This window comes from Zootoca vivipara, chromosome 5 (assembly GCF_963506605.1).
Source record: "Zootoca vivipara chromosome 5, rZooViv1.1, whole genome shotgun sequence".
NCBI lineage: Eukaryota > Metazoa > Chordata > Lepidosauria > Squamata > Lacertidae > Zootoca > Zootoca vivipara.
The window spans coordinates 15,035,711-15,059,895 of NC_083280.1; the positions used below are offsets into that span (position 1 = coordinate 15,035,711).

Sequence of the window (24,185 nt, forward strand, 5' to 3'; positions counted from 1 at the left end):
ATTGGTTGCTGCGGCTGTGGCAATTGGGCAATCGATTTACAGTAGCGGCGAGGAATACGTGCAATCGGCTGTGGTTGTGTTGAGGTGGCAAGTGGGCTTTGGGCGGCGAGCGTGCAGCCAGTTGGTGGGCACGGCGATGGGTGCAATTTGCAGCGGTGGGCAGGCTGTAGAGCGATTAACGGCTATTTGGACTAAAAAGGGGTCGTCTTATACATGGGGGCGTGTTATGCATGGGAAAATACAGTACTATACCATCCTCAGGTTGTAACTTCAGGATCAGCTTAGGAAGAAACAGCCCTTTTGTAGACGATACCATGGTTTTTTTAACATATATAATAGGTGTGACATTTTCAAAGCAGTTTCCTCTCAATTAGGGAATGGAGTATGCTGGAGAGGACAGAGGTGACTGTCTGGGACACGGAACAGAACTGCCCCTACTGTAACATTATGCTGCTGCTCCCACTTGTAAATTGTAACCATGAAATGTAAAATGTTCTCAGGGATTTAGAAATTTTCTTTTAAAACCATTGACAGCTTTTCTTGCAACATAACCTGAGCTTAAGGTTGGGTATTCTCTCTCTCTCTCTCTCTCTCTCTCTCTCTCTTTTCCATGCAGGTAATGAGGCACCCAGATCACGTGTCTTCAACCGTTTATTTGTGGGCCCATCATGAGAAACTGGTGGTCATTGACCAGTCCATAGCCTTTGTCGGAGGCATCGACTTGGCTTACGGCAGGTGGGATGACAACGAGCACCGACTGACTGACGTCGGCAGCGCAAAACGAATGACGGCGACCAAGTCTGCATCTGTGGCCAACCTCTCGGTGAGTCCAGAGCCCACAATCACAGCTGTTGGTCTGGGCGATGCATAGATCTCCAGAGCCGTATCTGAAGTTGCTTCTTTGTTCATACTTGGGATAGATGAATCTGTCGGTTTGGATTCTCTCCGTTTCTCATTTTTAAAATCTTAAATTCAGTTCTTCACATTTCTGTAGCAAGCTGCAATTTGTTTGTTTTTTAAAATCCTCAGCATTTTGGTGCGAATTACTCCTAATAAACACATTTTTGTAAGCAGCTGTGAAAAATATACACTTTTTTTTTGCTGTATGTACATTTGTAGCCCTGGTCCTGGCACTCATTTAGCCTAACCCACAATTGGGGGCACGCGCGCTAAGAGCATCTCCTTCTTCCCCTTTCCAGTTGAGATTCCTGTCTTGCAGGGGGGTTGACTAATGACCCTTGGGATCCCATCCAACTCTACAATTCTATAGTTCTGTGACTTCATGGGAGAGAAACAGGCTTTGCAAATGCTTGGAGAATGTCATTGATGGAGCCGTTCGTGGATACATGCATGTACTTGTGGGAATGTTCAGGGAGGCAGGAGAGGATATATTGTTTAATAATATCCTTTTTAACTTGCGTTAGCAAGTCCCTATACTTAGCAGAATGCATCTCCCTTTTAAACACACAGCTGTTAGCTTGTTGCAGGCTTGTTTAAGCTTATCAATACAGTGGTACCTTGGTTTAAGAACAGCTTAGTTTATGAACAACTTGGATTAAGAATACTGCAAACCCAGAAGTAGGTGTTTTGGTTTGTGAACTTTGCCTTGTAATAAGAACATGTTTCGCTACCTGTTGAGTGTGTTCCATTTGTAAATTGAGTCCCCCGCTGCTATGGGAATGCACACCTTGGTTTAAGAACCTTTTGGTTTAAGAATGGACTTCCAGAACGGATTAAGTTCGTAAACCAAGGAACCACTGTATAGGATTCCTGGTGATACCCTTTTCTACCCCTTAAAAAGAATAGACACAACACAATCTTTTCTTTTCAAAATAAATTTTATTGATACACCAGAACAACAAAACAAAAACAATATACAGCAATAAAAACAAATTAAAAATTAGATAATGGCAATAAAAGTTACACCCAACGAAACTTAAACATTCACACCACACAAATATAAGTAACATAAAGTTTTGACTTCCTTCACCCTGATATCGGCATGACACAAGCTTGTGTAAAATATTATAAAATAAGTTTACTCACACATTCAGTTCACAGATGGATCCCCGAAGGCAGACTTAGGTTACAAAGTATATACATGTGGAACTACCATATATGGGAGTTGGTCCCAGTGACTGCTAAGAGGCAGTCACTTGTTGCTCACACATTGCATGCAAGATGGGGAAGAGGGAAGGTGGCGCCTTCCTTGTCCCTTTTAGTACCTGGGCAGGTAAGGTCATGCCCACCTCTAGTCACATGCAGAAAAAGTGTGTCCCAGCTCAGGGGGAAACAGGAAGTTTTCTACTGACTGGAGCAAACATTCCCCTTCATGTCCACTCTAGGAATGTTGTACTTGACTGCTATCTATGTGTAACATCCCACAGTGCTCCAATCTACCTTTCCGATAGCCTTTTGCGTGCAAGTATATGAACCCTTCTCTTTAGCATACTAGCTTACTGCGGGAGTGAGTGCTCGGTCATTTTATTGGCCCATCTGCCTTCAAAACGGCCATACACCTTGGAAGACTGCACCGTGTTCTCCCCCACCACCACCACCACCACTGTTTAGACGAGCCCATAACCTGTCTTTTCCCTGCCTCAAGCCTTCAGCTGAACCCACTGATGAACAGCCAGCGACCGTCCCTGAACCAGAGCCCCCAACGAAGCTGCAGTTGCAGGAGAACAACGACGACTCTCTGGACCCTTTGAGGATGAAAGGAATAGGGAAACCCAGGAGATTTGCCAGGTTCAGCATCTACAAGCAGCTCCACCGGCACGGCCTACACCACGCAGACAGTGTGAGCAGTATAGACAGCGATTCCAGTGAGTGAGTCCTCATTGTTTTGACGGGCAGTGGGTATAAGGCAAGAAGGACTTAAGATTTTGGCGTCACGTGAATGTTCAGTAAAGAAAGGCTGTGGTGTTTATCTCCTCCTAGATATCAAAGCAGGATACCATCTAGGGAAAAAAGTTAGCTGTTCCAAGAACAAAAATGCTTGGTGTTTATATTACATTTCTGTCTTCTGTCCCTGAAGTAGATTAGGCTGAGAGATAGTGAGCTTTATGGGGATTAAAACCAGGATCTCTTCACTCCTAACCACTCCCCTGTGCTGGATCTCAAGGGTATGTTAAGCACCGACATACATTATATTGGCAATCCTTTCAGCAGTCGTGTGTAAGCGCGATTATAGCCATAGCACAGATAGAGCAATTGAGGCTCTGAACCCGTTTGCTTGCTTCGGTGCTTGTTTGTTTATAAAAGGATTGAAATTGCTAGGGACAGTGCCAAAATTGGAAATGGCAAAAGACTTTCTAGGTGTAAAAGGAAAGAATTAGGAAAGAAAGTAAAGGAGAATAGTAGGGAAGGGATTAGTTCTTGGCTGCTGGACAATTTGAACCAGGGACTAGCTTTGGCATCCATGCTGGGTGTTGCCAGTGGGGTAACGTTGATGTGTTTGTTGAGTTCTCCAATAAATCTGTGTGTTTCCCTGTTTGGGACAGATAAAGGCTCAATCCGGAGCATGAAGACAGGCGTTGGAGAGCTTCTTGGTGAAACCAGGTTCTGGCATGGGAAGGACTATTGCAACTTTGTCTTTAAAGATTGGATTCAGCTTGATAAACCCTTTGCTGGTAAGCACTATTGCAATTGGGAACCAGTATCATTTTTGCACCCATTTTGTCTTTGGTCAGGGGAAACTCCCCAAACTGGTGTTCCTTGGTGTGTTGGGTTCAGTTCACACAGCACATTGGGGCTTCTTCTTCTTTCTTTGGCGATCACTCGTAGCTGAGTAAGGTTGTCTTCCATGAACACGGTCTTTACAGTGAATTCGTAAGTGACTGTGGAAGCCAATTGACTGGATCAACGCATCCTTCCGCAGTGGGGACATTGGTTTCTTGGTGGGAGTTGATCACGGTGTGGGTTTGCCAAATGTGCCTTCCTCTTAGCATGTTTCTCCCTTTCATCCTGAGTTCAAGCATCTTCAAAGTCCATGGCACCTTTGGTAAAGGCTGTTCTCCAATTGGAGCGCTCGCAGGCCAGTGTTTCCCAATTGCTGGTGTTTATACTACTTTTTTTAAAAAAAGATTTGCCTTGAGAGAGTCTTTAAACCTCTTTTGTTGACCACCAGCATTACACTTTCCATTTTTAAGTTCGGAATGGGGCAGCAACTCCCATGCTGTTGAGCACAGATCTTTGAAGGTTGTCCACTAGGGTGATGACTTTTTTACAACCTCATTTCCCTGTCTCATAATTTGATGAGCTTTCATTAAAGATTAGATAAAATCTTACTTTCAAAGAGATTTGATTTAAAAAAACCTCACACACAAAATGATTTTAAAAAATTTATTTATCAGTTTTTTGACCATTTTTGAAGTCACTGTAAGCAGATATAAAATTTAATGCAAGCTTTAGAGTCACATATATACAACATTATATAGGGTCATCAAACACACAAGGAAGCTTTTTTTAGCTGCAGTAAAAGTATAGACGCCGCTAGAGGACAATGTTTTGCTACCTCTCCTGTAGGTTCTTTTTCCAGCATGCCCGACAGGGTCTGCTGGTTGAGTTTTGAGGTCCCAAAAAGGGGCTTTTACCTTGCGCAGGTGTGACAAACCCTATGTTGCCAAGAACACTCCCCATTGTGGAATGTGGTGTTGTGTCCAAATTTGATACGAAATATATATAGAATTGTTAATACAATTTTATGAAATGGTAAAACGACATGCAAAAAAATTTAAAATGGTTTGTGCGTAACCTTTTAAAATATTTCAACGGAATATACCTCATTTAAGTCATTAATAGGCAAAAGTTTATCCATTTGTGCTACAGGAAATAATTTTTGAGAAAAAAAATGAAAAAGTCATCACCCTATTGTCCACATAGTTTTTAAGAGAGCTGAATGTGGGTTAAGATGCCTTAACCAGTTTTTCCAGGATCCCAGCATTTATCACAACTTTTTCCAACCTTCCCCCAGCTCCACACAATAGGACATTTGAGCTGTAACATGCATCCCTCCTTCCTTGGAGGTTTTTAAGTAGAGGTTGCATGGCCATCTGTCATGAAGGATCTAGTTGAGATTTCAGGGGGTTGGACTAGATGGCCCTTGGGATCCCTTCCATCTCTACATTCTATGATTCTATGAGCCATGATTTCCTGCTACATGAATGCGTCATGATGAGCCTTAGGGTCATGCCCTCCCCCACCTCCTCTCTTGTGCACCAGCGGATATTGAAAGGTTTCACCTGTGATTTTAAACAAACCACAGTTCCCGATGGCATTCAAATATATGGAACTGTGGTTTGTTTGAATTCTAGTTAGTGAGAACAAATCAGACCAGGTCGTGGTTTTAGTGCTGGCCCCAGACGTTTTGCCTAAATAGTGTCCCACCTTATTGCTAGGCCCAGCTCTTCAAAAAGTCTTGCTGCATCATTCAGACACCAATTCCTGCCTTCATCTATTCTCCTGCTCATAGCACAACCTGATGCACTTAACCTGCTGCATTGCAGGGTCAGCCTTACAGGGCTTTAGGTCATCTTTGTTCATCAACCAGAGCATAAGCAAACCAGACTGAGTGTCATAGGAAAGTATGGTTCGTTTTAAACTGGAGGCAGAATCTTGCAATCTCTTTAATGACTTGAAAGAGGAGGCGGGAAGTGCTTTGACTAGTTCTTTTCCTGCTGCATCTTAACCAGCACTTGATCTTATGGAACATCTCCATTATGAGCCAGTGAGTCTGTAGTGTAATAATACCCGATGACTCAGCACCTTCTTTGCCACATCACCCAAGCAAATACCTAGGTGAAGCATATCTAGGGCCCCTTTTAAAGCACTGCACATTTAAAGCACTATTATATCACTTAAAGTGGACATGGGTTCCCCCAAAGAATTATGGGAGCTGTAGTTTGTTAAGGACATTGAGAGTTGTGTTGTTCTTTAGTCGTTTAGTCGTGACCCCATGGACCATAGCACGCCAGGCACTCCTGTCTTCCACTGCCTCCCGCAGTTTGGTCAAACTCATGTTCGTAGCTTCGAGAACACTGTCCAATCATCTCGTCCTCTGTCGTCCCCTTCTCCTAGTGCCCTCAATCTTTCCCAACATCAGGGTCTTTTCCAAGGATTCTTCTCTTCTCATGAGGTGGCCAAAGTATTGGAGCCTCAGCTTCACGATCTGTCCTTCCAGTGAGCACTCAGGGCTGATTTCCTTAAGAGTGGATAGGTTTGATCTTCTTGCAGTCCATGGGACTCTCAAGAGTCTCCTCCAGCACCATAATTCAAAAGCATCAATTCTTCGGCGATCAGCCTTCTTTATGGTCCAGCTCTCACTTCCGTACATCACTACTGGGAAAACCATAGCTTTAACTATTCGGACCTTTGTAGGCAAGGTGATGTCTCTGCTTTTTAAGATGCTGTCTAGGTTTGTCATTGCTTTTCTCCCAAGAAACAGGCGTCTTTTAATTTCGTGACTGCTGTCACCATCTGCAGTGATCAAGGAGCCCAGGAAAGTAAAATCTCTCACTGCCTCCATTTCTTCCCCTTCTATTTGCCAGGAGGTGATAGGACCAGTGGCCATGATCTTGGTTTTTTTGATGTTGAGCTTCAGACCATTGAGAGTTGTAGGACACCCCTATCCACCTCACAGAGCTATCAGTCTCAGGACTCAGCTGCAAATAAAACATTTAGTTGGTCTCTAAGGTGCTACTGGAAGGATATTTTTTTATTTAGTTTTGACTACGTCAGACCAACACGGCTACCTACCTGTAACATCTAAACTATGTTGTAATGTGCATTATACAAACGTGGCACTGGGTGGTGATGGTGAGCTAAGACAAATTCAATATGTTTTTCAAAACTTTTTTTTAAAGGATTTTCACAATTTTTAAAAAATGTGTGTGTAGATTCTACCTCGGAGTAGTTTAACTATCAATCCCTGTTCCCAGGAATCTCTGGAGAGGGTATCTTCATGAAGGGAATTGTGGCCTCATTACAACCAGGCGCGTAGCAAGGGAGGGGTGAAGGGGGCAGGCCGCCCCTAGCTCCACTCCGGCGGGGGCAGCACCCCTGGCCTCCGCCTGAGCAGGAAGAAGCAGTGTGCTATGGAGCGGTTTGCCGGTGCCGGCCGAGCAGAGCAGCAACACCAACCCGGATGGACTACGCAGTCTGTCCTGGCTCGTCCTGGCGTGCGCATCGTGCGTCGTGATGTCACGGCACATGCGTCAGGATGCATGCACGCTGCGGAGCAACGCCCTGCCCCCCAGGGGGTGCCTCCCCGGACAGCCAAGCGGCACTGTTCACCACTGATTACAACACTCAGTACCCATAGCTAACTAAAGTTCCCAGAATTCCTTGGGGTAGGCTATGCCCGTTTAAAGGGGTACGATACTGCTTTAAATGCATAGTGTAAATTGGACCGAAATGCCAGGTGATACTTCTCAGGTGGATGATGTACGCTTCTTTGCCTGCCCACATAGACTTCATTGATCGCTACACCATGCCAAGGATGCCGTGGCATGACATCGCCTCAGTGGTGCACGGGAAAGCTGCCCGGGATGTGGCTCGGCATTTCATTCAGCGCTGGAACTTCACAAAGGTGAGTTTGCGTTGATGGAAGACCTGAGCCTGCCTAACTACCTCCTTGTGGTTTCTTAGTTTATATGCTGAGTTCCATGCAGGGCTGCATTCTGAGGCTTGACCTACAAAGGCAGCAGAATGAGGAGGGGACGGAATAGGAGAGTTCTAAGGTGCGAGAATAGACTGCCCCACTTCAGTAGGCAGGGAAGCTGGACAAGAAACTTTCTCTCTGGTGTTCAGATGGGGTGGGGTTGCTCACGGGGATATGGGCCTGCATAATAATAATAGTAATCCTATATGATAAAGTGCAAGTGTTTCTGCGTCCAGTTTTCCCGTGTGTCCCTGGGTTACTGCGCATGTACCCCAGGGACACAGGGATTGGACGGAGAGACAACCAGGGACACAGGGATTGGACGCGCGCGCTCCCCCCCCCAACCCCTCTGCCAACCGCCGCTCCCCACTGGACAAGCGCCTCACTGTGCTTGCGGTAAAGAGCGAGGAGGAGGAGGCTGCTTTTTCCCCCTCCCCCCCCCTACGCTCCCCCCCGGTGACCAGCAGACCAAGGGGGCAGGGAGGGCACCGGGGGAAGCCGCGGGTTCTGCTATCCAAGAAGGGGCTTAGTACCTTGGATGCCGGTTTGGTGGGACATGACGGCAAGCAGCCGGCAGGAACCGCCGCCTCTCGGGCCGGGGGCAAAGGCAGGAAGCGGCGCCGGGTAAAGAGAGCGTGTAGACCGGCCCGGGGCGCACACATGACGTGCCGCTGCCACTCTGCGCCTTGCTTGCCTTCGCCCCGGCGGAGGCTCCTTCCGGCCAGGCAGTGGCACCAGGACTCGGGCTGGAGACACTGGGGAAGCGGCAGAGTCCCTCCGCGCCGCCCGCCACCTCCTCCCTCAGCGACGGGGCGTCCAAGGTGGCACGAACAGGCAGACATGCACTCGCGCGGGCAGCCCCTGATTCGAGGACGGGGTCCTCGCTGGGTACAGCAACATGGCAGCGCTGTGCCCAGAGAGCTCACGCTTCCTGCACAAGCCCGGGCTCTGCCGTACAGCGCGGGCCCTGTCTTCAGGTACAGGGATCCCCGATGGTCAGCGGGTGTCGCAGGTGGGCGGAGACTGTGCAAGCGCCTCTGCAAAGCTGGGCTGGAGAGGAGAGGACCCTGGCAGAGTTGCTCGCTCCCCTGGCAGGCAGGAAACCAACTGGGGAAGCCTTCCCAGTATGTTCTAGCGCTCGTTTACTTAACGGGCTGAATGACCACTAGTAATAGTAATAATTTATTATCTATACGCTGCCCATCTGGCTGGGTTTCCCCAGCCACTCTGTGCAGCTTCCAACAGAAATATTAGAATACACTAATTTCTTAAAGATTAAAAGCTTCCCTAAAGAGGTCTGCCTTCAGATGTCCTCTAAAAGTTTGGTAGTTGTTTTTCTCTTTGACATCTGGTGGGAGGGCGTTCCACAGGATGGGTGCCACTACTGAGAAGTCCCTCTGCCTGGTTCCCTGTAACTTGGCTTCTCGCAGCGAGGGAACCGCCAGAAGGCCCTCGGCACTGGACCTCAGTCTCTGGGCAGAGCGATGGAGGTTGAGACGCTCCTTCAGGTATTTTTGTAGCATAAGGAAGCATTTTTGTGCATAAGGAGGCATTCACAAATTCTATGAAGTTTTTAACGGTTGATGTTTTATTGTGCTTTTAGTATTTTGTTGGAAACTTCCCAGAGTGGGCTGGGCAACCCAGTAAGGTGGGTGGCATATGGGGGAATATGCATAGGATTGAAACTTAAGAATGATGTTAAAACGGAACATACATGACAGTGTATTTTATCCTTCTTTTGTGGTGGTTCTTTCCAAGATCATGAAGCCCAAATACAGATCCCTTTCCTACCCTTTTCTGCTGCCGAAATCTCAGCAGACAGCAGACGAGTTGAAGTACCAAGTCCCCGATGCTGTGTGTGCCAGTGTGCAGGTAAGGCTGCCATTTGTTGTAGGCAATTTACAACTTACAAACACACACACACACACTGGCATAAGGTGAGCTTTTAGACTTCTCATGAGAAGCCTCGTAAAACACCCCTGAAATTGAAACTGCCATAAACTACTAGAACAAATGCCATTTCTTTTTAACAGACTGCACTAGATCTTTGACATCTCAGGAGACACCGTAAAAAAGATGGTCCTCTCCTGTCCTCCTTTTAACATTCACAGTTCTTGATTAAAAGCATAGCCATAGAGAACCTCAGCTAATAAGAGAGCGATCCTAAGGACGATGACTCAGAAGTGAGTTCCACTGTGTATAGACACCCACTCTGTAGTAAACATGTTTAGGATTGCAGCCTAAGTTACTAGCCCTTGTGGCAGAGCAGAGAGTCTTTGAAAGTATTATTATAGCTGTATTTTCTTTAGTCTCTGTTGTGGTTTATGGAATTTCATGGAAGATGTTGGATATTTGGGATAAACTGTACTCGAGTTCTTAGTTACATCTCTTGATTTTTGTTAACAACACAAGGCACTCCTTGGCCCTGACTGTATAGAATTTTTGCGCAAATGATCTTCTGAAGAACTGTGTGGCTTGCTCTGATACAGATCAGAGTGCTCATTTGATGTACAAGCCAATCACAAAGATGGCCTAGGACTCTTGATACAGTGAGTATATTATAGCAGCAGTCCTGGGAGTAAGCTACACTGAATTCAGTGCGACTTAGTTTTGAGTAGAGAAGTATAGGATTGCCATGGAAGAGCCAGAAACTCAAAGAAAATTCTTCACCATCATTCCTTCGGGGGAAACGATGGAAACAAAACTCAGCACAACATTGGCTGAAGAATGCAAATAGGAAAAGACATTTTCAGGAAACCACAGGCTGCTCCCAGACATTTTGTGAGCTGGGTTTGCCTGGGAAATTATTCCCTACAAATTGCATTTGTTCCAATTTTAATTGCTCTGGTCAGAGCAACCTTCTCAAAAGCTGGCAATTTAGGACGTTCCCAAGCTGAATCCAATATTTTAGGCTTACTTCACCAATTTCCATTTGATTAAAGCAGCTTTGTAAACCACAGAAATAGGTTATGATTAACATTCAGATGTATATAAATGGAAGAGCAAGCATCTTGTTGAATTTGCTGTTAGTGGGGTTGCAAACTTCAATGAAGCTTCAGTTGGTTATTTTTAAGCAGGTGAAGCAAACAGTTATGGACATACTTTGTTGAAGCTATTTTGGTTTTAGTATTGTTACAGAACTAGAGAGTGAAAAAGATAATAATAATAATAATAATAATAATAATAATAATAATAATAATAATAAATTTATTATTTATACCCCGCCCATCTGGCTGGGTTTCCCCAGCCACTCTGGGCGGCTTACAACAGAAAAATGAAATAAAACAATTAAACATTAAAAGCCTCCCTAAACAGGGCTGCCTTCAGATGTCTTCTAAAAATCTGGTAGCTATTTTTCTCTGTGACATATGGTATATGTTAAAGCTGGCTTTGCATTCCCGCAGTGACCTGGTTCTCACACATTGTTATGCCATGGTTTGAAGTTGGTTTAAGAATTTCTACTTATAGCATCCAAACCTACTGTCCTGGCTTCATTCTGGTTTTGCTGCCCTGCCCCAGATGATTGCCTGGCGCTTCAGTCTTAAAGTTTCAATGTTATTAGGGTTTTAAGATCTTCTATATACTGTTGATGTTCCCTGCCGCTTGTTTAAAACTAGCTGCAGGGAACATCAAGAGTATAGAAGATCTTAAAAGCCCCAATACCTGGAGCGCCTGGGGAAAGAAAAAAAAAATCTCCACTCAACTTAGGTGTCAGGCCAGTTTCTCTTGGGAGGATGTTCCACAATCAAGATGCCAAATTGGAAAATAGCCTGCCCCACGTAGGTACCTCATAAACCTCATTTGGCAGGGGCACCCAGCAAAGGACCTCATGCAACTTCAAGATGTGGGAAGGTGTATATGGGAGGCACAATCCTTCAAGGAACCTGATCCCCAGCTAGTTTGGGCAATGCTGAGCTATATACGAACCAATAGTCCGACTCAACATTTGGCAGCTTCTTATATGCCTCCCCAAAAGCGGGTGGCACTGTGGTCCAAACCACTGAGCCTAGGGCTTGCCAATCAGAAGGTCAGCAGTTTGAATCCCCACGACAGGGTGAGCCCCTTTGGCTCGGTCCCTGCTCCTGACAACCTAGCAGTTCGAAAGCACGTCAAAGCGCAAGTAGATAAATAGGTACCACTCTGGCAGGAAGATAAACGGTGTTTCCATGCGCTGCTCTGGTTCACCAGAAGTGGCTTAGTTATGCTGGCCACATGACCCAGAAAAGCTGTTTGTGGACAAACATCGGCTCCCTTGGCCAGTAAAGCGAGATGAGCACCGCAACCCCAGAGTCGTTCGCGACTGGACTTAACTGTCAGGGGTCCTTTACCTTTTTAAAGCGCTCCCTCTCAGCTTTCGTTCCCTAATTGTGTAGTGAAAGGAATATTGGCCTACCTAAGAGAACAGAAGTGTTAGAGATTCTTTTGTACATTTAAATATATTATTAGTCATATGACACTTCATATAAAAAGCAGCTAATAAATACCGTACAATGCTAAAGAACAACTGATCTTTCCCTTTTTAGGTGCTCCGCTCTGCTACAGACTGGTCTGCTGGGATCAAGTACCATGAGGAGTCCATTCATTCTGCTTATGTTAATGTGATAGAAAACAGCAAACACTATGTCTATATAGAGGCAAGTAGTCGCCATCTGTAGGTATAAAGAACGCAGCAGGAAATCAGCACCACATTCTAAAAGTATCATTATTACTTGCATTGTTTCTGCTTATCTGTTCAAAGCTGTTCTCGAAAAAATCTCCAGTTGTGAACATCTTTACCTTTCAGTAAAGAAACGAACATACCACTGTCCGTGATATTTACATATAGATGTGAAACACCAAAGAGATTGGTCATCTGGGTGAAATCCAGACAAAGTAAAGCTATATTAAAGTGCAGCTGGCACCCATTGAAACTGCTGGGGCAGAACAACAGCAGGTGGATTCATAGAATTGTAGAGTTGGAAGGGACCGCAAGGTTCATCTGGCCCAGTCCCCTGCAATGTAGGAATCTTTTGCCCAATGTGGGGCTTGAACCAACGACCTTGAGATTAAGTTTCTCATGCTCCTATCCTGAGTTAGCCCAGAGACAATGAGAGGAAGAGCCAACTGATTCCAGTTTTGTTCCCATCTTTCCCCCCCATTGACCCATACTTCCCATCCCACCCTGTCCCACACCCCTAGTGGTAACTGGTGGCCGCTGGGACTGGTACGGCAGAAGTCAGGTAGCCCTGCAGTAGGTGGCACCAGATCCGAGGGCAGGCAGAGCCAACTAGTTCTCATTTTGTCCCCATCCTCCTCCCTAGTGAGTTCTACGGAGACAACATTGGGATTAAGAGGGAGGAAGCAGTCCAAGGACCACCCTTGGACTGGTTGTAAGTGAGAAGGTGCACAATGTCCAGGCGGATTAAGGTTGGTGGGGCAGTGTGCCATTTTGTAGAGTCAGACTTGTAGGGTTGGGAGGGACCCTGAGGGTCATCTAGTTTAAACCCCTTCAGTGCAGGAATCTCAGCTAAAATATCCATGCCAGTTGGCCACCCAATCTCTCTGTTTATTTGAAGATGGCTATCATATCTCCTCCCAGTCTCCATTTTTTGAGGGTAAACATACCCAGTTTGACCCAATGGACCAGCTTCCACCGATTACAATTAATCTGAGTAGAATTTGTATAGGTTTCACCTCCTTTGGGTTGCAACCTGGCTTAGAAACATCCGTCTCTTAGGGAGCCCCTTTTCACCAGCATATTGGTCTGCTGTGTTGCCAAGGATTGTGGGATCCATCCCAGGCTGCGTTCTTTGGTTTCACAGTGGGCTAGCTGGACCTGTTAGACTTTGCCATTGCCTCACACAAATGGAAGACACTGATAACACCCCCTTGCCAGGTTGTTTAGGATGACAACTCATATCAGCCACCATAGCCAGGCTCGCTGAGGATGATAAGAGTCCTTATGACTCTGGAGGCATCAGATAGATGGACGTAGAGTGTATCTGGTGTTCTCCTAAGGTTGCACAGGAAGACACAGGTACCTGGGCAAGCAATCTTTCAGAAGAGCTTGTCTGCCATTACTGATCTCATCACCAGCATAGCTGTGATAAGTTTCCAAGGAGCCTCAAGGTTCCATGTTTGAAAACTACTGCCTTGGCAGGTACTTCCTACAGCAGCTATCAGATTTATGAACAGCGCAGTCATTTCCCGCTTCTTTCTGTTTTGCTTTCCCACACCATAGAACCAGTTTTTCATTAGCTGTGCGGACGACAAGGTTGTATCGAACCGGATTGGTGATGCCATCGCTCAACGCATCCTCAAGGCGCACAGGTAATCTTGCTGGAAAATACAGTCTGGGTGGGGTTAGGAAAATGCGGCAGGGGGATGAAGAATGCAGCAGGGGAAATTTTGTTTCTAGGCCAAATACCTCCAGCACAGACTTTAAAAAAGCATTTCCGGAGTCATTTTTCAAGGGAAAGTGGAGAGCTCAAAAAGGGGTGAAGTTATTGTTAAAAGACAAGGTGGCCAGGGTGAGATGGGAGCACAAACTGGTTTTCCTCTAGTAATTATAATATATAGAAACTAACATGAAGATAGAGGGACCCAGGTGGCGCTGTGGGTTAAACCACTGAGCCTAGGGCTTGCTGATCAGAAGGTTGGCGGTTCGAATCCCTGTGACGGGGTGAGCTCCCGTTGCTTGGTCCCAGCTCCTGCCAACCTAGCAGTTCGAAAGCACGTCAAAATGCAAGTAGATAAATAGGAACCGCTACAGCGGGAAGGTAAAAACGGCATTTCCATGTGCTGCTCTGGTTTGCCAGAAGCGGCTTTGTCATGCTGGCCACATGACCTGGAAGCTATACGCCGGCTCCCTCGGCCAATAATGCGAGATGAGCGCGCAACCCCAGAGTCGGTCACGACTGGACCTGATGGTCAGGGGCCCTTTACCTTTTAACATGAAGATAACTAGTTCTTGGACTTACCAAACCACGAAGCAATATTCACCTGTTCATGTAAAATCGTTTTATGTAATTAAACTTTTGGGCCTGGTGGGACAAATGATCTTGCAAATGATGTCAGGGTCCTGGAAGGCTCTGCTGTCTACATTGTCTATGATGACACCATTTTGCTCACCATGTTTTGCCACCACTTCAATCAGTGGTTCTGGCATTCCTTGCAGCTTGGGGCATCTTGGCGTGTATACTGTCTGTCTGAATTTTCAGGGAATGGGTGGAAATATTCGATCCAGCTGCAAATTAACTTAAGTTACAAGTGTATATACTACGGTGTTTTTTTCTGAGTATACCTTTGCAACAAAGAGATTGTGTGTGTTCAGTTCAGGGGCACACTTGGCCACTGCAACACCTGGGCTCATTACCCAGTATATATCTATACTACCTGCAGTGCAATGACTGGTGGAACAGCAGAAAGGGGCCTCTGAACCAAATTCACTCTTAATAGTTCTTTGCACCTGCTTACTTTTGGGGCCCCAGGTTGATGCTGACAACCCGGTTGTCGTTCCTCCTTGCCTGCTCCTAAATGTCGGAGGACACCTTTGAATGTTTGGCTTTCTGCTTCTTTAATCATTTAAGCCCAATAGTGCAAGGCGTGGGTGATATCTCGACAGAAAGCAACTGGCTTTTAAGCAGGAAGATTAAAGGCTCTCCGCCCACTGGGGGATTCTAATATGATTAATCTGTGGATCGTTGCAGTGTTACTAGGCCTTGTCTCTGGGAAGTGATCGAGGATGTTTACAGTTTGCCCTGCGTTTCCAGAAGGCAAGCTAGTATATCAAGCCTTGCAATCATGAAGAGCAGGCTGCATTTATCTAAAGCTGGAGAAGTCAATATAAATAAAGCCGAGGGTTTTCTGCGCGCCCACAAGATCGCTGTGAGAGCACGGAATTTAAACAGCGATCTGAAATATAGAGGGTAGAGGTGGGAAAGAACACCCGGCACAATAAAGCTTCGTTTAAGAGACACAGAGAGAGCTAGGCTGGTCAGAGAAGAAAAAACGAGGAGGTGTTTTTCTCCCCTGCAGAGTGTAGGGGCGATTTGGATCGGGAGAAGGGAATAAGCGTTTCCTCCTCCAGTTCTGTTGCTTCAGTTGAATGTGGATTATCCCAGCACATGCTAGTTACAGGTAGGTAGCCGTGCTGGTCTGAGTCGAAGCAAAATAAAAAAATTCCTTCAGTAGCACCTTAAAGACCAACTAAGTTTATATTTTGGTATGAGCATTAAAGTATTTCATAAACAAAAAACAGATCACGGGTCTCCTGAGCAATCCATCCATAGACAGGGCCAGGGCAGGCCAGAGTGGCTAGAGCCAAGTGTGGTCGGGGCTTGAACCTTCAAGCATTTCTTAGCTCTTTCACCTTCTCGGATGTCTTCTGTTACCTGACTTCCCCTGTTGTAAACTGCCTGTTTCTCATTCCTGCCCTGGCTGAAAGTGTTCCAGGCTGTCCTTTTTTTTGCAAAACCTGGGGCTCTTGTTAGCAGAACAAATTATGCAAATGCACACACACATTAGCATAATTCTAATTGGAAGCCTTGGGTTTCCATGGTGCAGAAAATAGCACTTTTTTCTTTTTCTTTGTAACAGCACAGTATATGCTTGCCTTGGTATAATTGTGATTCAGGTGGTGCTGTCGGCGTAGCAGAATGCATTCCTGTCAAACCAAACCAGTTAATTCACAGCCTCCAGAGCCGTTTCCTGCAGTTCGCAGGCGCCGGGTCTCTCAGTCCGAGAGACTTGCTTTGCATAAACTGAACCCCACCAACCAAGCTCCTAAGCTTACAGAGCATAAGCCTGTTATAGCTATTTCCCATAACCCATCTTCCATGCAGATGAACAAAATGTTCATTATCCCAGGGTGTGTGAAATGTGGAATAATGTGTTTCTACGTGCTTGAACAGCTTTGCACCACCACCTATAAGCATCCACTGGTGGTCAAACTATCCATGAAGTTAAGTAACTTCACATCCCATGCAAATTTATAACCAAATAAATGATACCCTCGTGTTCATGCCGCCCACAACTTCGATCCAAGCAAGGTGGCATGGCATTGTGGAACAGATCGGTTCCCTGTCTGATCCCCCATGGTGCAGTCTGAATACCCCAGTAGAACTGCCAAGGAATACCCTTGGAAATTACCCCATTGTGGCGCAACCCCATCGTGGCACAGGCCATGCAACTGGGGTCCTGCTTACAACCAGAGGTGTGTGATATCATGCCTGGGCAACCCAAGCTCTGGCTAGGAGCTCATGCACCATCTCAGGAACCCTTATGGGGATTTCCTCACCTCCCCTATTTGAGATCCTGCCCAGTGCCATTTCCTGTGTGAGTGTCTGGAGGCGGTTGGAGGATGGATGGCGGCTAACAGATTGAGGTTGAATCCTGACAAGACAGAAGTACTGTTTGTGGGGGACAGGAGACGGGCAGGTATGGAGGACTCCCTGGTCCTGAATGGGATAACTGTGCCCCTGAAGCACCAGGTGCGCAGCCTGGGAGTCATTTTGGACTCATAGCTGTCCATGGAGGCGCAGGTCAATTCTGTGTCCAGGGCAGCTGTTTATCAGCTCAACCTGGTACGCCTGTCTCGCCAGAGTGGTGCATGCTCTAGTTATCTCTCGCTTGGACTACTGCAATGCGCTCTATGTGGGGCTACCTTTGAAGGTGACCCGGAAACTACAATTAATCGAGAATGTGGCAGCTAGACTGGTGACTGGGAACGGCCGCCGAGACCACATAACACTGGTCCTGAAAGACCTACCTTGGCTCCCAGTATGTTTCCGAGCACAATTCAAAGTGTTGGTGCTGACCTTTAAAGCCCTAAATGGCCTTGGTCCAGTATACCTGAAGGAGCGTCTCCACCCCCATCGTTCTACCCGGACACTGATGTCCAGCGCCGAGGGCCTTCTGGCGGTTCCCTCGCTACGAGAAGCAAAGCTACAGGGAACCAGGCAGAGGGCCTTCTCGGTAGTGGCACCCACCCTGTGGAACGCCCTCCCACCAGAGGTCAAAGAGAACAACAATTGCCAGACCTTTAGAAGGCATCTTAAGGCAGCCCTTAAAGCTTTTAATGTTTGATAGATATCTGTATTTTAATGTTTTGTTGGAAGCCGCCCAGAGTGGCTGGGGGAACCCAGCCAGATGGGTGGGGTATAAATAATATATTATTATTATTATTATTATTATTATTATTATTATTATTATTATTCCAATCCCCACCATGTAATGCACTTTGGCCCCAATCCTGATGGCACACTGGGCAGACCAGAGAAGTTTCTGCCCACTCTCCTGCCTCTGGCTGCCTGCCTTTCCCCAGCTACCCCAGCTCAGATGTGCTTCGAAAGGGCGCCAAAAGCCAGGAGGCAAGCTGGAAAAAGAGGGCAGCGCCTGCCTGGGGTGAAGTGGCTGCCCAAGGGAGGGAAGGAAGAAGGCACCAACTTGCAGAAAATATTGGGGAGGGAGGCTGGCTCCCCTAAAGTCTTGGGGGGAGGTGAAGGGCCCCAGGCCCCATAGAGTTGGCACCTATGGTCCATATGCCATGAACATGCGCTTTTCTCAGTCTTTTCATCCAGCAAGTAAGAATCAGCCTCTGCATAGAGATCTCCCTTGCTGGATCGAGGTGAATTAATTCTAATGCTATGAAATCTCTATTAAGTTCACTATGAAATTTTTGAGGGTGGCTTGAACGGGGAGTAGGTTCCAATATATGAATGTTTCATCTCCTGGGTCTCATGCAAAAGAAGAATTAGCTCTTGCATAAATATTTCAACCTTAATGGAGGGGCTTGATGGAGTTTTCCACCCGAGCGTAAGGACCTCTTTGTTCTTTAGGCAGTACACAGCATATATAATTAATTAGCTCAATATCGACATTCATAGATTTTCTGGTCGTGGTTCCCCCTCCCTCTGAGCTAGCCATGCTGCTTTTGAATGATGAAAATGGGAAGCTCATAAGTGATTTATTTTTGTAATTAATTTTGGCAAGCATCAACTAATACTCCTCGTGTCCAAGCTGTTTGCCTTGTCTCATGCAGACGCCTTTAATTTAATTTAATTTAACCTGTGGGTCTGTAGGATAACATTGGGTGAATGTACCTTCATTTTTATTTTTTTGCAGAAACAAAAATGCACTACTTCATTATTTTCATGGGCCGTCCATTTTAGGAAAGATTAAAAAGACTATATACCAAGTTTTCCCATCGGTGCCATTTTCAAACACCTATAGTGGTTTTCGGGAGTGCCACAGTGTAGATTGTTTGAGGATTGCAGTTTTATGACCTGATATTCAATGTGACTTGGGGTGTGTTGAAAGCACTTAACCATAAGAGTACAGGAGCAGCCTTATACCAAGTGAGATGATGGGTCCACTTCGCTCGCTCTTGTCTACACTGATTGGCAGCTGCTCTCCAGGGTTTTACGCAGGTGGACTTTCCCATCCTTACCTGGAGATACCGAGAATTGAACCTGGGACCTTCTGCATGCAAAGCAGAATCTCTACTCCTGAGCTATGCCTTACAAGGCTCTTCTGTGCTGAACAGATGCTTGTCTGTCCAGATCATTCCTAGTTCTCCCTTGTGATCCTTGTCAATCACTTTCCTTTCCTTTGCTGCCAAACTGCAGATTGTAAGCTCCCTGGATGGCGGGATGCTGGCTGTCTCTCTTTTGCTTGTGTTATTCTGTAACGCTCCATGCTCTGTAAAACAATGAATAGCAAGCTGACAATCACCTTACCTATTTGACGGGGCTGCATTTGGAGAACGTGGTGCTTGGATTCAGCCGTGCCTTTATCGCCAGAAGAACAAACTATGCACAGATACTCGTGCAACATATGGGTTGAGATATTTTCCCTAATTTATGGATCCCCCCCCAAGTGCCTTCTCAGTTTTACTAATGGAAATATTTTAATTGCTTTTGCAATCTAGAAGATTATTTCAATTATGACTTTGTAGTAAAAGATGGCAACGTTCCCATTTATTTCTGAGCCCAGTATTAACTGCAGAAAATGAATCTGAATATTGAATGTTGTTTTATAAATACTAGTCCTAGCAAGAATTACTAGGAAATGCTGTATCTGCCTGGTAGAATCTCTAATGGTTTTCAATGTTTCCTGGAGTTTTATCCAAACTATAAGATGCTCGCCACCTGGTGGCTGTTTCTTACCCCTTTGGCTTACGAGAAATGCAGGAGCCGCTCGGTTTTCGCACCCCTGCTAAATTTTATTATGGGTGCCTGGAAAGTCAGACTCCATACGAATGCTAATTAGCTGAGCTGTAATTGCCTGGCAAATTACTGAGTTAAAAATAAATAAGGAGAGGGACTCAAAGGGTATCTCTGGAAATGAAACTGTACAGAAATTGACTGGCCAGCATAGTAATCATCTATCTGTCAGCCAGAATAAAAACAAATATGTTATGAGGGAGAACGGAGTTTGCAAATCTCTCTGCAATTGTGGCAAGCTTCTAATGGACTTGGCTGCTAAAAACACGGGGTGGGATTCACCTAATGAATCTCGGCAGTGGAAGCCCTGTTCAGGGACTTCTGCGTGTGCAATGTGGTTCCCTCCTGCTGCCCCCTCCCCAGAATTGGCTCTGAGAAACCCCAGAACAGTGTGCAGGGGAAAGAGAGGAAGGAATCATTCCATCTGGCCAGCTGAAATGCCAGCGGATGGAAGGATAGGAAGAGCAGAACGTTGAATTCCATCCACTATTTCTATTTTTTTTTTTAAAGGATGCACTCAGAAGTAATGGTTTGTGAATTCTGACATTGAGCACTAGCAGCATATCTGCACAGCAAACATATATCAGTTTTTGTCCTTATCTCCTGTTTGAGCTGTCATGGGTTCCACCAGAGAATTCTGGGAATTGTAGTTTGATGAGAGTGTTGAGGTCCCTCTGGGCCCTCACCTCCCACACAGACCCCCACCAGCACTAAAGTACCCAGAGTTCATTGAGGAGACAGAATTGCTATTAAACTAGTCTGCAGTGTATATGTTTTCATTTCGCCCTTTGAAGGCGAAGGGAACCAGCTCCCAACCCTTTCTAGAAATTCAATAATGGCCCGTGACAAATCTGTGGTGCCACCACACTTGAAATGCTGGGTATATTTATGGTTGAGTTGGAAGAGGTGCAGAAAAGGGCAACTGAAATGATGAAGGGATTTGAACAACTTTCCCGTGAGGAAAAGGGCAAGCATTTGGGTGCCTTTTACGCCTGGAAAAAGGTCAAGTAAGGGAGACACAACAAGGGGGGTATGCAGTTATGTGTGGTATGGAGAAACTGAAGGGGAGGGGGAATCTGTTGCTCTTCGTAAACTTTGGGTCATCATTTCTGTCAGCCCTAGTAAGCATGGCCAATGGATGCTGTAGTTCAGCAACATCTGGAGGACTATAAGTTCCTCATCCCTGGAAGCAGGAGACATTCCCCCTCTCTCTCTCACCCCCCCCCCTTACGAGTATCAGGAGACATGCAATGAATCCAAATGTTGGGCGATTCACACAGAGCACAGCTAAACTTTCGGAAGACGCAATGATAGCTGCCACCATCAGCTTGAGGCTTGTCCAAACTTACCTTTCATCCGCTCTTTCCGGACATGGACTCCACTTTAAAGCTCTGGGTTTGCCAGTTTGTTTTGCTCTGGTGCTTCCTCCGTGAAAACCTACTCTTTAAAGCTCCGTCGGAGCAAACAGTATTCTGTGGAAAACTTAAATTCATGCTTGCTTCGGTGGAGTGCTAAAGAGCAAGTTTTTGCAGAGAAAGCTCTGGGGCAAAATAACAACGACTCAGAGCTTTTAAGTGCAGACCTGGGGCAAAATGTGAATGTGGATAAGCCCTTCGCTGGCTTTACACCTGACAGACAAATTCACGAAGGAAAAGGCTAGGAATGGCTACTAGTCATGATGGCTGTAGGCTACCTCAGGGGCTGCTTGTCTTTGCATACCAGTTGATTGGGAACACAAGTGGGAGAGAGCTATTTCCCCTCATGCTTTGCTTGTGGTCTTTTCACTGAGCAGCTGGTTGTCCACAGTGGGTAGCAGGGAAGCTGGACTAGATAAATCTTTGATCTGACAATATGTTCCTGCCCCAGTCCCTTGCCAGTGCTGTGGGGATCTGTTCACTGTTCACACTGGGGAGCCAGGTTGGTGTAGTGGTTAAGAGCGGTGGACTCGTCTCCGCTCCTCCACATGCAGCTGCTGGGTGACCTTGGGCTAGTCACACTTCTTTGAAGTCTCTCAGCCTCACTCACCTCACAGAGTGTTTGTTGTGGGGGAGAAAGGGAAAGGAGATTGTTAGCCGCTTTGAGACATCTTAAAGGTAAAGGTAAAGGGACCTCTGACCATTAGGTCAAGTCGTGACCGACTCTGGGGTTGCGGCGCTCATCTCGCGTTATTGGCCGAGGGAGCCGGCGTACAGCTTCCAGGTCATGTGGCCAGCATGACAAAGCCACTTCTGGCAAACCAGAGCAGCACACGGAAACACCATTTACCTTCCTGCTATAGTGATACCTATTTATCTACTTGCACTTTGATGTGCTTTCGAACTGCTAGGTTGGCCGGAGCAGGGACTGAGCAATGGGAGCTCACCCCGTCACGGGGATTCGAACCACCGATCTTCTGATTGGCAAGACCTAGGCTCTGTAGTTTAACCCACAGCGCCACCCGCATCCCTTGAGACTCCTTAGGGTAGTGATAAAGCGGGATATCAAATCCAAACTCTTCTTCCATGTTTTCTCCTTTCTTATCTTTTTTTTGGGGGGGCAGGTCATATCAAAGAGCAATATTATGCTAGATCATTACCTAACACCAGTGTTGGCAAACAGATATGGGGGGAAACCAGCTTTTAAATAAAATCTCAGGCTGACTTAAGTACTTCTGCAGCTTCTTGTTATCATGATACTGTAATGTCAATTACCGGTATATTATCATACATATTTTGGGTTTTGTCCCCCCCCCTTTGTATTTAACAGGCTCATCACTTGGCTATTTAAATTGGTTAACTGATCATTGCTTAGACCACTCAATTATTTATTGTTTGCAGTTATTGTGCCTTTATTGTTATCCATTGCACTGGCCTTTGGCCTTGTATCAATAAATCAGATTAATAAAAGGAAGAACTTCTGCATTTCGTAAACCACACCAGTATTAGGAGTGTCAGGGTTTCTTGTTCTGGGACCTGAGCAAGGTTGGCTCACCTTTTCCTGTGTTTTCTCTCCAGGGAAAACAAACGGTACCGAGTCTATGTAGTCATCCCACTGCTGCCAGGATTTGAGGGCGATATTTCAACAGGAGGAGGAAATGCACTGCAGGCAATCATGCACTTTAACTACAGGTATCTTGGGTTGTTCCAACTGCCCCAAATTATTTTGTCCTCGGCAATATGCTGTGGTGTGTTACTGAAGGGAATCTAGGCTGCACACAGTTGAGGTCAGCATCGGTCTTCTGTGGAGTCTCTCAGGCAAAGGGGTAAAAGGGGATCTCTGATTCAAGCTTTGCCCCAGGATCCTAAGACCTGACGCATGGAAGACCTTGTGTGTAATTTAAAAAAGGTAAATGATATCATGTAAGGGGGTAGGAGATGTTGGGGCCACTGGACAGAGTTGGAGGAACAAAGTTGGAGCCTTGGGTGGTATCCAGTCTCCTTGTTCCAATCTGCACCCTCTCCAAATCTGCTCCAGGGGTGGGTGAGGGGCATTGTGGAAAACCCAGAGCAGATTTAGCGGGTATGGAGGAGTGGGAGAGAGAGAAGAGAAAAGTTCTGTCTTGCAAGCATGAATTTTTGCAGTAATGCAAGGAAGGACTTAGTATCACTGTGGAAACCAGCCCTTGGATTTATAAACAGAAGCTTGGAGAGAGTGTGCTTGGTGTGGAAGGGTTTTTCATAGTCAGTTTCCAAAGCATGCTGAAGAGTTTTCAACCATTCCTCTCCTCAAAGGCCTCCGTCAGAGGCACGAAAGGCCCTGTGTTTCCTCTTGCCAGTTCAAATGAATATGTTTTATTGCACATTTCTGTCAAATAGCCAGCAGAGGGAGCACAGGCTTTTTGTGTTGGACCTTGCTACGAAAATCTCACAGGGCACATTTGCGCATTGGCTTTTAAATTAAGCTTTCGCCTTCTATTTCCTAGTATCTCGCTTACAGACAACAGGCTGCGAAAGCAAGAGACCACAGTTATGTGCCATTTTCCCCAAACGTCATTTTCCTTTTTTAAAAAAAGTTGCTCGGTAGCCCTGATTCGTGCACCGCGACTTGACAGATGTGCCGTGGCTCCCTCCGAGCCAGGCCTGCGACATCCAGCCGTGTTGTCGGAGTGACTCATGTGTGTGATCCACTCCCTGGCGGGTCCATGGATCACTTAAATAATCCCGTGTCTGGAAATGGTGTTGGGTCACCGACTGCTTTTGGCTTCATACACATGTGGTGATTTAGGAGCATAAGACAATGCCTTACCCCGGGTCAGATAAATCTAGCCCAGTGTTGTCTATTCTGACTGACAGTCGCTCTCCAGGATCCCAAGAAGGGATCACCAGCCCTGCAACATTTTGCCT

At 46.1% G+C, this 24,185-nt stretch overlaps 1 protein-coding gene across 3 annotated transcripts in view; it reads left to right on the plus strand.

Moving 5' to 3' along the window:
* Window positions 1-24,185, plus strand: part of PLD1 (phospholipase D1) — a 141,048-nt gene that overhangs the window by 100,032 nt on the left and 16,831 nt on the right. For all 3 annotated transcript variants that reach the window (XM_035134148.2, XM_035134147.2, XM_035134149.2), the window contains exons 14-21: window positions 617-823; window positions 2,606-2,825; window positions 3,504-3,632; window positions 7,470-7,588; window positions 9,419-9,532; window positions 12,184-12,294; window positions 13,881-13,969; window positions 22,857-22,970. In XM_035134148.2, the coding sequence (XP_034990039.1) occupies window positions 617-823; window positions 2,606-2,825; window positions 3,504-3,632; window positions 7,470-7,588; window positions 9,419-9,532; window positions 12,184-12,294; window positions 13,881-13,969; window positions 22,857-22,970 (1,103 nt within the window). The remainder of the gene's footprint in view (window positions 1-616; window positions 824-2,605; window positions 2,826-3,503; window positions 3,633-7,469; window positions 7,589-9,418; window positions 9,533-12,183; window positions 12,295-13,880; window positions 13,970-22,856; window positions 22,971-24,185) is intronic.